The 17,341-nt window shown below is 34.7% G+C and overlaps 1 protein-coding gene across 2 annotated transcripts in view; it reads left to right on the forward strand.

The window, feature by feature from the left end:
* The window catches only part of SYT10 (synaptotagmin 10), a 35,261-nt gene that overhangs the window by 13,182 nt on the left and 4,738 nt on the right, over nt 1-17,341 (forward strand). For both annotated transcript variants that reach the window (XM_032188887.1, XM_032188897.1), the window contains exon 3: nt 5,359-5,923. In XM_032188887.1, the coding sequence (XP_032044778.1) occupies nt 5,359-5,923 (565 nt within the window). The remainder of the gene's footprint in view (nt 1-5,358; nt 5,924-17,341) is intronic.

Consider the following 17,341-nt stretch of genomic DNA (forward strand, 5'->3'; position numbering starts at 1 on the left):
TGTTTGCTGTGTTTTTACCAGTTATGGGTGAAACGGCAGTCACGTGAATTTAAACAGAATATTCCAAAACAGGTGGTGCTACCTCACTGCCTTAACATATGAAGATCAAATCTCTGTCTTCTACTGCTTTGTAAATACATATGTTACTGCTACTTTAAGCTTTTCCTTTTTAGGTTTTGTGTATAGGAAAATCAAGTTGAGTGTGATTTTTGCAAGTACTGCAAGTCTGTCATTTCACAGAGATATTTTTGTAGAGGAGTTGCTTTTGCAGTTGAAAGTTTTCTTCTTCACTAAATAAATGGCAGGTTTGTTGTTGATGGCACATTTCTTCAAGACACGGTTTGCCACTTATAAAGGAATTAAAGTCCCAGTCTAAGAATATAGACCCTTACAGACTGACCTCAAAGCAGTACAGATTATATATAGATTTTTAAATAAAAGTCAAGCATATAATATTGCTGCAGTGATTTCTTTTGTATTAAAGTGAAGGACACAAACTTTAATTTTGTCACAGATCCTGAGTTATCTTGTAAAGTAGTGAAGAAGAGATGTGCAGTGACCTGTAGTATCAAACAGGGTTTTCTTCAAATACTGTCAGCAATTTAATGTATGGGAAATAGACAGTGAACTACAAAGATCATTTCCTACATAACAAAATAAATACACAAATAATTTTTTAAAAGAAATGTTTCGTAAACACAAAATGGGAAACTGAAGGTTAAAAGAGGCACCTGAAGTATTGCATAATGCTACAAGTAAGAGTACAAATGCTACATAAGAAGTGGCTTTCACTCAATGGACTATTTGCTAAATCAACATAAGCTACAAAAGCAAAACAAAACAACAACAACAACAAAAATATCCCTCACATAATAATCATAATAATCATTGGAGACACAAGACTAGAGAAGACATACTTTATGTTTAGTGGCCACATATTTTGCTGGCTTTCTGAGAGTCCCTAAGACAGTGTTTTGCTTGCTCAGTGCATTCATTGAGCTGGTGAGTAGAGAAAGGCATTTTTTCCAGCTATTCCAACAACGAGGAACAGCCAAAAAGCAACCACAGAAGGCTCCCAAAAATTAGAATATTCTATCCAAAGGAGGTCTAACTGACTCTAGCAGCTGAACTATGATGAATGATGCAACTATACAGCTGGCTTGAGGCCACATTGCCTTAGTTGTGCCTGAGTCCAACTACTGTATCCATCTGCTAAGAGGTGGAGCACGGTATCCAAGTCTTTCTGAGGAACAGTTCCAAAATACTAGAAAAACAGCTCTGACATGGTAACTGCTATAGGAAACACAGAGGGACCAAAACTGATACAGCTTAGCATGATAAAGATATTATGTAACTGGCTATCTAATTGGATATTAATTGGAAGAGTTTTATCCATCATGTACCAACAGGTAAATCTGTAGGTGATTGGGCTCTTTGACTACCTGAACAGACAGAAGAAATAGCTAGCTGGCAAATAGATTTGAAAACTCTCGGTGGTAATATAGGGGAAAAAAAGAAGTTCCGGGGACATGATCCAGAGCCACTTCAGGCTATGAAAATATTCCCACAGGCCTCCAGGGTGATTTGGACTGGGATCTAAATACATAAAATATCCCCGAGGCCAAGGACAGTTTTACAAAATTAAAACCTGTCATCAATCATACTCTTTCTGCACGATGTAAGGAAGCTTTTTCTTTTTACCCTGTCTAGAATATCAGTTTTAAATCTTTCCCACTTTAGCCAATTAGCAGTAGGGGGTTTGGAAACACTTTCTTCAGCTTCCTTTACATTTTGCTCAAAAAAAAAAAAAAAAAAAAAAAAAAAAGACAAAACAAAAATGAACAACAAACAACAACAAAATACCTTGTTACAAAGTGTTTAGAATGAGATGTATCTTCAAAAGTACCTAGAAATCATCCTTTCTGTATTTGCAAATGCATTTTTTCTATAACCCTGACTGCTTGGTGAGTCTAAACCTTCCCACAGCCCATATTAATTATTACTGCCAAGAATGTCATATATAAGATGAAGGCAGGATATTTAGACCAGTTTTCTGGATTACTTCTCTTTCATGTGACAGAATGTTGGATCACATAATGATTAAAAACTGGCTCTGGTGTCTGATGTCTGTGAGACATGTTATTGCATGGAAATGATAAATTTCTGCTTAATTAGAATGACACCATTTGCATAGTTCCTAATAGTAAGAAAAGACCTGCTAGTTTAAAAGGAAGAAAAAAAGAAAAAAAAATTTAAAAAAGTCCTTCAGTCCTTGATCCCAATTAGCTAGTAAACTACAATAGAAGAATTCCTGCATCAGTGGTGTTTCTTAACATACATTTTTGCTGTGTGTTAGAGAAAGACACTTTTCCCAGAACTTTGTGAAGTTATTCTGTAATATAGTGTATTGCTTCTGTGATATTTCATCCTTCAAATGTTCACCTTGACTTCCAGAGTGCTTTGAGCTCCTTGGTGTTAGGTGGGAGAGAAACTTGCCACTCAGCTCTACAAGAGTAAGTCTGCTCCCAAGAGGTATAAATGCAAAAGTGAGGTGCTTGGAAAAGTTAAGTTTAAAGAAAAACAAGCAGGTCTCTTGAATTTGATGACATCAAGGAGGAAACAGCAGCCTCAGTTCTGTCTAAATACAATTTAAGTGCTGGTGTCCATTCCTGGATTTGTTCCAAAACATAACTCTAATGTCATGTAGTAAAGCTAGACCAGAGCCACACATCATAAATCTCAAGTCATTTCATAAATCAGCATCCTATTCTACTTTTTAGTCTTACATATGTCAATCTTATTGAGTAATAAAACAGCTTCATACTATCATTATTCCTGTATAAGCACATTTCATATTAGAGATTTATGTGCAGACTTACTGTCACTCAAAATGTGTTTGCTCTAAGTTATAGAACACATGTCTATTGTAGGAGTGCTATGTAAAAGCCAGTAGTGGCTCAAAGTACCTGGATTTGCACACATTAGTAGCTTCACAGCATCTTCACAACCTGGTTGCCTGACATCCTTGTACTTCATTATAACAGTCATTAAGTCCTTTGTTATTGCAGAACAAAGGAAGACAAATATGTTGCCATGACAACAATGAAACTTCTTAATAATTAACAGACCGATTAGCCATCTTGGTGAAATGCTGTGACTCAGAACAGATACTAGGCACTATGTAATTAGGGCATTGGCTTACTAGAGCAAAAGCACTGCTGGTTCCCATGGGGCATAGCCATACAGCTGCACTGTTCTACTTAGCAACACCTCACAACAATGACTGTCTTCGCTAGAGGATCTTTTGTATGCAATGTTTGACAATTTGAAAGGAGGTTGGCACCTTAGAAATCATAGATTCATGTTTTTACAAGTTACATGTACAAGTATTAACTCAGATATTCATAAATACAACAAATTCTAGGAGAAAAAAAAAAAAAAAAAAAAAAAAAAAAAAAAAAAAAAGAGTTTGTCTTGTATCCAATTTCATTCACACTGGAAATGGCATGCAGGCATTTTCACTGTTTCCCCTGCATAGGCAGAAAGTCAGAGATACTAGAGTGCTAGCACGTAAATCACTGCATGCCCAAATTTTTATTGCCACTACATTCTGGGTGGAGTTCAGTTCCTCCCTTGTGTTTGGCACACCTATGAGATGGGACTTTCCAGTGGGCAAAGGCTCAAGGGCAGCCCTGAAACTCCCTGAGGGTATGGTTATAGTTAGGGCCTTCCCAGTCCTCACTCCAGTCCAGCATGGACATCATATGCTATGAATTTGGGCAGCTTAAACATTTAAGAAACATTTAAGAAAGGTAAAATGTATTATGAGAGGAGTATAACATTCATCCAAATTTGAGATCAAAACACCTGTTTTTTTTGGAGCTACATCAAACGTGGCCTATTCTCCCTCCCCTATTCTTTTGTGACAGTCGGACTGTTCCCTACACCTAGCAGTACTAAAACAGCCAAAATGGGAAACATTCTTGTCTATTATTTAATGGCTGCAGATTACCCTCTTGTATCTCTGCCCAGCTAAATTGCAGTAGTTTTGTGCTATATGCCTTCTGCAACCACTTCACTTACATCAAAAATACAAATAATATCTATAAAATGAGTCCTGGTTGCTTTCAAATGGACAATTTGCATTTCTGATTTAAAGAAAGAAACACACAGCTGTGACACCTCTTGTTTTCAGAACACAACACCACAGGGAAACCAGGCAATAAGGCAAGGCTGCATTTGGCATTAATAAGCAATTGATTGCAAAAAGCAGAGGAAATTCTGACAATTAAATTGCTTTTTAATGGCAACTAAGTACGCTCACAGGAGGAGGTAGTGAGTATTTCCAGTACAGATTGTAAGGGTAGTGAAGTACCAAGGAAATATGAAAATGTCCAAAAAATAAACTGGACAATATGGTCATAATGGAATCTGCTAATGATTAATTCTATGAAACCTTTCGGTCAATATTTTATACTACTTTAAAACTGCATGGCATAACAGAGGTTTGATTTCAATCTTAGAAAAGGTCAAAATTTCTGTTGATGGTCATGAGTCAGGATAAGTCCATAAATATGTACATATATGCTACACAATATTCAGAATTACAATGATTTAAACATAATGTTTCTTGGTACAAGTATATGAATCAGTTTTCTAATATAATGCATAGAAGAGTATGAAAACATAAGGAAAATAAAAACTATCACAGGAAAATGTTACCCAAAACTTTGAAATGTATTGCAGCCAGAACAAAATGTTCACAATGTTATTGGAGAAGGCAACCTGTACCTCTGTACTGAATACCCAATGGATATACTTAAAATGTTGTATGATGGCAAAGCACTATGTTGAAAACCTCCAAACAAAGCTTTGCATGGCCTTTTCAGGCCTTTCACAGTAATCAATGTTAAGCATGGTAAACATTTAATTGAAAAACAGCCAATGAATGCCTCCAAACGACAGGAAGGAAGTCTGTTGTCTGTAGGTGATTTATTTTTTTTCTTCCTGGCTACATTTTGTCCATGCAATAGCACAGTGGGATCAAGTAATGCTGGAACTGTAAAGTTGTTCTATGAAAGAACCTGAATGCAGTTTCAGCTGCATAGCTTGAAAATGAGGTAATAAATATATGTATTGCCAGGACACTGGGTGTCTCTCAGGTCAAGAATTTCGTTCTGAATGATCATTTCCTCTCAAAGATGTTTTAACACTTGTAAAACATTTGGGGGATTGTTTTAAAATTATTTTAAAGATACAAACCCTTATTAATTTAGTCTTCTTGATGTATTTTCTATTTAGTAATAGCCAGGTCTTTTCTGGAGATAACTATGGCTCATTTTGTGTGTGTGTGTGCAGGCACAATTCTTTCAGGAGGCACTTGCCAAGACAGATGCAAGTGTCCAGTGTTGATTTTAACATGGGGACAGATCCAATTTTACAAAGGGGAGAGACAACAACCAGCATTGGGAGAATAAAACCAGAACTCTACAAACAGAAGTCTGTGGATTCTGATGGGCAACAAGAAGATGTGAAAACATGTGGAAAACTTAATTTCACTCTCCGGTATGATTACGAGAATGAACTTCTGGCTGTCACAATTATCAAAGCCTTAGATCTGCCTGCTAAAGACTTCACAGGAACATCCGACCCCTACGTTAAGATATATCTGCTTCCAGATAGGAAAAAGAAGTTTCAGACACGAGTTCACAGAAAGACATTAAATCCTGTCTTTGATGAAACCTTTCAGTTTCCTGTAGCCTATGATCAACTCAGCAACAGGAAATTGCATTTCAGTGTTTATGATTTTGACAGATTTTCTAGACATGACATGATTGGGGAAGTAATTCTTGATAACCTTTTTGAAGTCTCAGATCTCTCCAGGGAAGCCAATGTATGGAAAGACATCCACTGTGCCACCACAGTAAGTAATGTGTTACCATTACCAAAACCATTAATGTGATATTTTCATTTTTTCTTTTGTAGTTCATGGCAGAGCATCCTGTTTATCATCAGCAGATTCTGGAAGAAAAAAAAAAAAAAAGTCAATATTTTCCTTTAAGCACAGAGAATAAGATGCTTAGGAAGCTAGAAAATTTAATTACTAAAAAAATCTTCTGAGAACATACCATCATCCTCATGGCTCACTGTACAAGTGTGCATTAGGTTTATTAAATAAATAGTACATCACAGAAAGTCACTGCTTAACAAGAGCTATTAACATTTTCCTGGCAGGAAAATACCCTGTCCTTCAAAGTAACCATCTATTAAAGAGTAGAGCCTGTTCTGCACTTGTTAGCACATCTTCATGGGGTTGGAATCCTGTGAGAGACGTAAGAAGCTCAAAATTCTTGAAGTTTAAAATGCTCTTTGCAGGCTGCCCTTTACCTAGGGTCCCCTAGTAGATGTATCTGTGTTGCTGCTGGTTGCTAGCAAAACTCAAGAGACACAGGGAAGGAAAGTTAGGAAAGAGAAATTGTTATTTTGCTGTTGTTGTAAGCAAGAAAAGGAGGTCTGTGCAATTCACTCATAGAACAGATGACAAGCTACCATCAGGAAAAACACAAGTGTCCAACCATTATCTTTGTTAACACAGAAATCCAAACTCATCTTCCCTAGCTAGAATTTGAGAAGGGGGAAACAAGTGTTTTTTGTTTGTTTGTTTTCTTTGTTTGTTTTGTTTTTTAAACTATGCTATTTATGTAGAAAAATTTCCCATCCATTTTTCTGTAGAGATAACCAAAACAGTTTGTCATGCATGTCCTTAAGCATGAGCTGGACTGCCATCTATAGAGTAGCAGGGATGAACAGAGGACAGAGAGGTACTAGTCACTGCTTCAATGACAGAAGCTTCACACCACTCTTTTGATAGAGCCAGAGGCTTCCTATGCTTCTTTTCCCAAATATTTTCATGCTGTACGTACCTGCTGGACAGGGAAATTTAGGTCTGCATGACCAGGAAGACAAAGAGGACTTGGATTTGCTCACCAGTATGAGTATGAGCAATATGTTTCCTGAGAGAGAAGTACAAGAGAGTTATGGTCTCATAATGAGGGCAGTTTTCAGAATTTTGTGAATTCTAGAAAATATTTATTTTAACTGTGGGGTTTACCAAACTGGCCTATATATATGTATATATACAGGCATATGTATGAGATCTTTAGCTGACAACTAGAACAATTTCAGTAAGTTAGAATACCTGGATTGTTCATCACTGGTTTTAAGCAAATTGAAATTCCATACCAGATGATGCTGTGGGGAGGGATGCTGATAAACATCTGGCTTGCTAATCTTGGCACTGAATTCTAAACCAAGTTTCTTCATCACTAAGGGTTGGAACATTCAGCTATAGTGCTTAGTTCATTCTGTGTTGCTTTTTTTTAGTGTTTATGAAATTTAGGAGAAAACATTTAGTTTTTGGATTTCAGCCTTTTGGGCTGAATAAGTTGTCCTCACCTAAACCATTAACAATAAACACACACAAAAATAGGAAATATATTCTAGTATTCAATGACTGCTTACTTTCACAAGCCTTACCTTATTCTCAGCTAACTGTGTAAGAAACTGATTTGTTTGATTTTCCCTGTGAAAATGAAATCCTCCTATAAGGTGTCCTGTTATTATATGTGCAATGTGTTGCCTTGTGTTTTACTTCAGTTGGTTCATGTCGATTAAAATTTGCTTACTAATAATTCCAACACTTCAGAAACTGTAAAATGAGGGAGCCAATCCTGCACAGCAATAAACAGTGCATAAGATGTTAATCAGTAGGGAATTATAGAGTTACATACCAGATCTAAAGTTTACCAGTGTCACTCACTAGCAGTAGCACTTGCCAGAGTCAGTAGAACTTGGGTCAAGCTTTGAAAAATATGACTCAGATAGTTTTGCAATTAGTGAGAAATAACTGTACTCCAGGAACACATGCTTTGATGTTCATAAAGAACATATAACAAATAAATAAATAAATGAAGTGGTTGTATTAGCAGGAAGGTCCATACTTACACTGTATAGCATAGGAACCAAGATGCCAATATGCAAATACATTTCTCTCACTCTTTTTCCTTCATCACCTCTGCTCTGTTTTCCTGTATGTTGTATGAAGTTTCCAGCCTTACTGTTCAGACATGCTTTCCATACCTAATGGTTTACTCATACAGTTGCTAAATGATAAGTGGTAGAAAACAGGAAAAAGTAAGAGCTCAAAGAGCTCAAAACTTAAAAGAGCTCAAAACTTAAAATACAACACAGAAGTGGCCTCTCCTCAGCTTTGAGTCTTTTATGTCTATTCCATAGTCAAGGATTTTCTGTTGAGAAGTTAGAAACTGGTTGAATCCTGTTACTATTACCTACTTGGAAAGAATCTGATTTTATGACACAAGGCTCTACAGTATAGGAGTTGAAGAGATTTACAGATTTACCAAGGAAATGAACTATAAAATTTTGCCAGTAAAAGACATTACCACAGTAGATCAGATTCTCCATTATGCAAAGACTGTCACTAGTTAAGAGCATTTTTAAAGGTTTTGCTTGCAAGGATTTTTTTATTTGGTACAGGAAATACAAAACCAAGGGAAGATCAGACTGGATGGTTGCATTGAGTTTTTTTGGCCATAAAACCAATGAATCTGTGGGAAACCACAATTTGAATCTTTTTTCTTTTTTCTTTTTTCTTTTTTTTCTTTTTTCATTTGAAATGATTTTACAAGTGCAGGATTGGTCCCTCACATACTCATTTTTACACTTATAGTTTACAATTGTTGATGTTTATTCATCTTTTGTAGTTTGTATTTTCTTCATTTAATTTTTCATTCATATCGTTGTTTCTCTGTTACACGTTCTGTTGGAAACCTGTAGCTGTTGTATAATATGTAGCATGTACCTGTTATAAGTGCTAACGCATTTTCATTTTTAATGTTTATTTACCAAGATAAATTTGGTGTAAAATTGATTGTGAAAAAATAAGTATCCCAAATATCTGATGATATTAACATCCCCAATTTTTGCTTATAACTGGGTGGTTGAACTTTCAATAAATAATCCATCATTTACTTTTGTTTGTTTGATTGATTAATAAAAAGACAAACCAGAGGCAGCCTTGGACTACCTGCAGAGGTTGTTTAGTATATTGGAATACTGCAGTTCTTAAAACACTGTAGGAGATTAGTTCATAGCATCAAAAGCAAACAATATTACATGAACTATTTAGTCAAAATATCTGTCATGTGTTTTTGCAAAGTGCTTGTGAGCTTCATGTATATTTCTGAGGTTTGTCACTATCAATACTTACTGCATACTTAAAAAACAAAACAACCAAAAAAAAAAAAAAAACAACAACAAAAAACATTAATTTGAATTGATAATCATTTAAGTGCAAATATTCAGTACTGTAAAATCACTCAGACAAAAATTCCCCCTCTTGCTATGATCTAACACTTTCTGGATTTAAAAGTGTATTAACTTCTGATTATTCTTTTAATCTTGATAGATTGCTTTGGAAATCCCTGCCTCTAACACCATTGACCAAAATATTGGTGGAAAGTAAAGGTATTCTGTGAGCTCCGTTAGTGTAACCAATTATATGACACTGCAATTGGATTAAAAATTTAATAGAACTCAACATTTAGATGAAAGCCACTTCCAGGATAATGGTCATCTCCTGGGGATGTTAGTCATGGAGATGTCACATATTTGTAGCCTCTTGAATTATCTCATGTAGATGGATGGAACTTGATTACTACTTCATTTCTAGCACCAAACATTACAGTGCTTCATTTTTCCCATTTGTGAAGTGGGATGTTAGTAAAAGGTTATGTAAGGATACAGACTTCATATAATGCACATGAAGAGTGACTTCTACTTCTAAAGCACTTGGAATATAAATGAATAACATTGTTGGAAAAGACAGAAATGTTTAGGTAACTTAAAAACAAACAAACAAACAAAAATAGTAACATTTGTCTCAGTAGATCTATCTCAAACACTCGCCAGTGTAGGACGTCGCACAGGTAATCCTATTTGACATTGACTTCTGTTATGAAGAGAGATTGAGAGATTCTTCTGATTCAAACAAAATCAAACAAAAATTAAGCCTACCTCTGCAGTCCATCTAGAGCAATTGCAGCCATTGTCTTTGATTAGTTTTCCTCATAGTTCCTCATCAAAATGGGTTTACACTATTGTTTCTGGAAATGTCCATAAAAGCCACGAAACAATGTTAAACGTAAAAAAGTAAAGGCCCCCTAATATTAGAGATATTCGGATTTATCATCTCTATAATGGGAACAGCCCCCCAATAACCAAGAATAGGTGGCACTTGTCATTTCCAATCAATGATGATGATATAAAGATGATCCATGTGATCACCTGCTGCTGAGTACATGAGACAATATTCTGGGGCAGTTTTTACAAGAAAAGTGTTTAGGTTTTTCATTTAGGTTTGGGACTGCCTTAGGTTTGGGTGATAACAAGAAAAGACAATAGAGAAAGGGCAAGTTTCTTTCTAGTTACTGAAAGCAGGGAAGGCTTTGATTATTGTTAAATGATTGAATTATTGAACAAATTGAGTTGAATGAATTATTGAATTATTATTAGTTTGAAACAACAAATTATTTGAATATTCTCTTTTGCTGGAGGCAAACTGCTACTTTCGGTTCTACCTTAAAAGTAGGAAATATCAGATGAATTAAAAATATGATTTCCTCAAGGAAAATTAATATTTCTGTGTCTAGGTGGTACATGGTAGCTATGCTAAAGTGTTCAGCTTGATGTTCTGCTGATGATCACTCTATGCCCTAAGCACTCTATGAGTTTCTTGCTGCAAATATTCTCTTTGTAATCAATGCATTGCTGCTTCAGAAGTGCATCTCTGTATTTGAAGCCACTTAGTTATTGTTTCATTCACATGCCAATAGATGCCACGGTTAGGTTACATAAGCATCTCTGTCCCCAGCTGTTCTGAAGCAGGAATGGGCTTCCTTGGTGTCTGGCAAAATGAAACTACCCCCATACCACACAAGGCAGATGGCTATGTACAAAGGGGATGACAAAAGAAGCATGCAGGAGGTTTCCTGGTCTCCTGTTGAGAGTATTCAGCCTGCTGGACCCAGCCTGCTGTCTCAGGGAGTCCTCTCTGCAATCAGGACCACAATCAGCAGCTGCACTTACCCAGAGCAATCAGGATGTCAGGCTAAAACAAGATTTAGGCCTCCAGAAGCAGTAGACACAGTCATTATGAAGCAACAGGCCCCAGTGTCTCCAGACCATCTTCCACAGGGGCAAGAACAAACACAAATCTGATTGATTTATTTCCCAGGAGAACAGCTCAATCAATAAGAGGTGTTGGGAAGAAGAGTTGAATTTGATATGCAAAGACTAACAGGAGAGGGAGATAAATATTAGCTGTGGGGACAAGATTTCCAAAGTGAAATCCCTTTGAGAGATAGGAGAATTCCCTGTATTATTGAGCTTCAGGTAGGTAACTTTTGACAACGTCTGTGATAATATAAATACCATCAAAGTCAAAATGCACAGATGAGAAAACAAATTGTTAGAGCTCTGTACTCTTCTTTTCTATCATTCTTCTAATTCTTGATCTACACCTCAAAAGCAGAAATGTCTTAATACATTAAGCTTTGCTGATTCTCTGAGGGGACAAGCCCCTCTTTTGTTTTTTTGTTTGTTTTTTTTTTTTTTTTTCGTTCAACCCCTAACATTTAGCTTTATCTTTTATTTCATCCCTGATTCTTGAACATTGAGGTCATGCAAAGATAGCTTTTGTTGGAAATAATAAATTTCATTTTGGGAAATTATCTTTCTGCAGTATTCAAAAAATCCAAGTTTGTTGTTTTTTTTTTTTTTCTTAATTGCATACTAAACAGAAAGACAGTCCTCACTGTGACTGAACAGCTAAGAGTCTAGAAATGCAAATGCCTAAATGACTTATTTCACATCTAGTAAATGATTGTTAGTACAATTGCTCATTCAACATACAGTAAGAAAATTAAAAGAGAAAATGTGCAAATCATTTATTTAGGAATTAATTGCAAAATAAATTCAAGTCACTGTAAGGATTTTCACTATTTTACTTTCTCATGTAATCATTAAAACATCATTTAAACTACAATTATTAGGAAAGTAGTTCTAGATAATAAAAGTGAGATTAAGAATTAATTTATTAACTTGGATTATGATAATTGGAATGAAAATGAAACTACCCAGAATGGTTTTTAGGAAATTAGATTTCTAGTGCAGTATTAATTATGCAAATAATTCATATTTTAACAACATAAATTAATGACACTCTAGTACCAATAAAAGTATAAAATATTTTGAGTTCCAGTAACATTCACATAGATCACTGAGTTGTTTTAAGATTTTATTTAAATAGCAAAATTTGAAAAAGGGAAAGGCATAAAACAAACATCAGTTAAACAAATGGCTAGAGTACGTTTTTCTTCAAAATTTGATGCAAAAATTACACTGTATTTCATGTATCAGCTCTCTGTCAACTTTTCTCTCCTGCTAGCACATGAAACCAGCAAAGACCTTGGAGGAACACTGTACGAGTTATCTCACTTTCAACTTAATCAGTAAATAATTTTTCCCATTCAATTCAGAATTATGGGTGGTGATATATGAGAAGAAACTTCCTTGAATGTTAAAGGTTGACTTACTAACTTCCTCACTGAATTTGCAGATATTCTTAGCTGAAAGTTCTCTCTGATTGAATTCAATGGCAACTGGAAACATTAATCAGAGTGAGAAACAGGAAAACTTTCTCCAGCAACAATAGTTCTAAAAACTTGATCAAAATAATTTATGTTCCCATTCAAGGGCTTCAAAATTCTTACACCCCTTCACTGTTTATCCATATTGTGAACATGGAGCATTTCCACAGAAATGCTGCTACTGCCTCTACAGGATTAAGTGTGAAGGTGAGACCACTGTTCTCCAGTAAGTCTGATTTAAAAAAAAAAAAAAAAAAAAAAAAAAAAAAAAAAAAGAGTAATTATTTTTTGTCTGATTTTGCCAACCCCTGGACTGATATCCCAAAACCTCATAGAGCAATGTATGCATACAGATCCTTGGCAACTGATTAGTGTATCCATTTAGGTTTGGTTTCTTGTGTGGGACAAGAATTACACTATTCAAAGAATCTGTGTTCTATAGCTAAAAAAAAATCAAATTCATCACAGTAGCTGACATACACATTTGAAGTCTGTGTTTTCTCTGTTTTATTTTGTTCTAGTGTTGCTGTACCAGAAAAATGAATTGGACAGTGAAGTAGATTGGGAACCATAAAAATAACTGAAGCTGGTATAGCACTTACCACCATTCCAGTTCCTTAGTTCTGTATGATGGCTTTTGTACACAAAAGGGAAATAAATGAAGAAGAGAGAGACATTACAAACAAATGCTTATTTTTGTCTTAGTGCAGCTATGCTAGTGTGTTGTTTTTTTGGTTTTTTTTTTTTGATTGTTTGGTTTTTGTTGTTGTTTGGATCATTATAAGCATCTGTAAAGTTGGCTGTTAATTGAAATCTAAGATTAATTTAAGAAGAAAAAAAAATCAAAATAGGCAAAGGAAAGGAAGAATATTTCATGAGTTAGCTAAGTAATGCACAACTACTCTAACAAAAGTTATATGTGAATATATAGTACATGCAATATAATATGAAGGATAGTTTAAAAAGTGTGTGAGAGGCAGCCTCTGGTTCCAGGTTCATGTTTTCTGAATTGTGCTTTGTTTGAAGTGGAATGCAGTGCAGACATAGTTATTGATGTGGTGATGCCTTGGCTTCCATAGATTTGCTTGTACTGAAGGGTTAATGTCAAATAAGTTGTGTGAACTTATTTATCAAGTGTATTATAAAATGAGAGAAATATGAATTTTCTAAAGCGCTGGGATTCTGAAGTAATTTAAATCCTATTTTTAAATCTCAATTAAAATCAATAATACTCAAGCACCTAGGGTGTTTAAAAATTTTACTCATGATAATCAGGGCAGTAGACAGACTTTCGTGAAAAGCTTAAATGCGGAGTTTTACTTTATTCATTATCCAAGTCTGAATCTGTGTTTTCATCTCCAAATATATGAACCACTAACATACAAGTTAAGAAAAATAGAAAACAAAGCTGGTGATGACCCAGCCATTTTATGTGATACCCAGCCTCTGATAGTATTTATTTATATGTGAATAATTTTATCCTCAATTCTTCAAAAGAACTTCAAAAGGAGGTAAGTTACATGGTGTCTACTGCCTAGTGTAGGGTAACTACAAATTTTATTTCTAGCCCTTTGATCTTACAATGTGATGCTCATAAATGTCTTTGACATAGATTATGTTTATCTGAAGTAATATGTATTCTATTCTACTGAAGAATTTATCTATTGTAGAAATGCATAGAGCAGCATGAGTTGTTCCACAATGTGAAAATCAGGCATTGCAGGGCAACACGAGCCACTTTTTCTCTAGGCATAGGTCATAGGTGTCAGAAGATTCCTGCATAAATACTGGAATGGTAAAGACAATTTTTCCAACCCATAACTTTTTACTTCAAACTGAGGAGTACCAGAACACAGATTACTGAGCCCTGGTAACCTCAGTGGACAGCCTGCTGTGTGGAGTGAAAACATCCCCCTCATTCATTGTCTAATCGTTATTTTTGCATGAAGGCATCTTTCTTATTAATTTCATGGTCAAACACACTGGGTTTGATTGCAAGGGATTTTCCAAGCTCATATTCAATACAATTTCAGTGCATGGGGATTAGAAAGGAAAGAAAAAGGACCAAGCATAAGCCTCAAATTGTTGCCATTAAGCACTGAGGTTTTCACAGGTTTGCAGAAAACTAAGGTGAGGTAACAATCACAAAGAGTTTTGAAAGTATTTTGAGCAATGTTTTTTTAAAAGCATTTAAGTCACTTTAAATAGCGCTGTTTGTGTTCTTGTTTATAATTTCAGCTCACTCAAACTTTTGAGTGCATGTAATTTCTCTCCAGAAAGAGATAATAGAAGACTCAAATTCATACACAGCTCTTGGGGGAAAAGACTTTTTCTCTATTCACCTACACAAATCATGTCTCTGAAAGAAGAATTTATACCCCTTAGTCTTTTTCATGTTCTGTCCACTATGCTCTATGATACAATCCATCTTCATCACCTCTCTCAACACAGAACTCACACTTTGAAGTGCTAGATGTGGGGGAACTGTGTTTACTTCTATAACAAAAGAGTGAAATGTATTTCATACACACATATGAGGATCAATAATCAGATTCTGAATTCAGAAAGCAATGTGTTTTAGAAAGCAAACAGAAGCTGTGTTTAAAACAGATTTCAGATGTGACAAAACTGCAAAGTATAATAGAGGACATCTACCACTTCAATAAATGATTGAAAAGAATTACACTTCATTTGTTCAAGTTCTATTTATATTTTCTGAAATAGGAAAGTAAATTTGTTTGCTTTCTGTGTGTGTATTCTGTGGCACAAATTCTTCATTGTGTGTGGCAAAGTAAGGGGTTGGGCAAAGGGAATGCTAAATGCCTGTTCATCCAATGTAAACTGAATGAGCTAAATCATTTTGAAATTCTGAGAAATCTTAACATGTATGAAATTTCCCCTCATAACTTGTTAATATATATACCAATCTATTAATTCTCAAAACAGAAACCCAGTAAAATAACTGAACATGTGAACCAACCAGCCCAAAGCCTATATTTTATTAACAGTGCAGCAGAGAATTCAAAGATATTCTAAACCTACATTCTTTGAGCTAGAGTCTGCAAGGCAGGAAAATAAAATAAAATAAAATAAAATAAAATAAAATAAAATAAAATAAAATAAAATAAAATAAAATAAAATAAAATAAAATAAAATAAAATAAAATAAAATAAAATAAAATAAAATAAAATAAAAGAGGCACTTGGTTAAGTTCATCAAGAAAGATCCTAAGTACCTACTTCAATTTAGATAAAGCATTAACAAAAAATAAGATAATAAAATATTTCCAGTAAGCAGCTGAAATATGTGAAGAAGTCCCACTCTGTCTCATAACTATGAGCAACATATTTGTCATACACACAACGATTATTTTAGCATGTATCATTTGAAAATATGTCACACTTGTGTTCTGATGCTAGAACAGCTGTACCATAGTAGTAGTTCTGTAGCTGTACCAGTAGTTCTCAAATTCACACTCAGAGTAGTTGCAGATTTGACAGGTTTTGAAGAAGGAATATTAAAAAATAGGCTTTTTAGTAATGTCAAAAATAGTCTTTTGAGATCAAGCTTGAGAATTGCTGCCTTACTAAACTGACTGCCTTACAAGCTCCTTAAAAACTTTCATTTAAAAATTCTAAATTGTTCTTAATATGTTTTTGTTGTTGTTAGTTATTGTTGTTTGTTTGTGTGTTGGATTTTTGGAGTGGGGGAGAGGTATTTAAAATCTTAAAAGAACAGAAACAATCTGGTACATAAGTGATATCTCAACAACTAATCTTGTGTGATATTAAAGAAATCACATGTTCTCCTCATGAGAGAAAAAACAGGAATTGATGGAACCTCTCTTCTTTAGATCACATTCCCCAAATGTTGTAGCATCTGAACTGTATAGCTACATCATTTTGTTTGAATTTGCAGCACATGGTCTCAATAAAGAAATTATCTTTCTGTGAGTATTAAGATCCATATATACCTTATCCATCTTTTCTAGTATACCATCCTCCTTTAAGTTATCCCTTAGACAGGAAAGTTAGAGGTGTTACTCTTTTGCTTTGCTTTTCTTCTGGAACAGAACCCCCAAAACACAATGAAAGCAATAAGGTTGGCAACATTTACAAGTGCTTTTATTTCTTCAAATCTCTGAGGATGAACTTTTCATGTACATACATATGTGCACAAATAAAACTCCTACATTTCAGTGGCTAAACTGCAAGGAAATGTGTGTCATTTAAATATCCCACTTGATTTCTTTCTACTGGGGATGATGGAATTGGAGTCTTTTCAAGAGTGGGTCTTAACATTCTACATTCATCACCTTTTCCAATGTGAATTCAACACAAATGTATCAGACATCAAGAAAATTTTGACCATATTTTTGATTTAAATTCTCAGTTTGGCAATTCCAGATCCTGTCACTAAAATATTATCCTATTGTTACTCTTTCCATATTTTGTAGAAGTAATTTCTGAATATTCTTGTTTACAATCTCTTTGAATGCATCTGAAGCTGCAAAAAGAAGTCTCTGTGAATGTAAAAGTATTTCTAAAATTTTGCATGATCTGAATTTTGCATTTATTGTTGGCCTTATAGTCAGATAATTAATTATTATTTTT

This window comes from Aythya fuligula, chromosome 1 (genome assembly GCF_009819795.1).
Source record: "Aythya fuligula isolate bAytFul2 chromosome 1, bAytFul2.pri, whole genome shotgun sequence".
Taxonomy (NCBI): Eukaryota; Metazoa; Chordata; class Aves; order Anseriformes; family Anatidae; genus Aythya; species Aythya fuligula.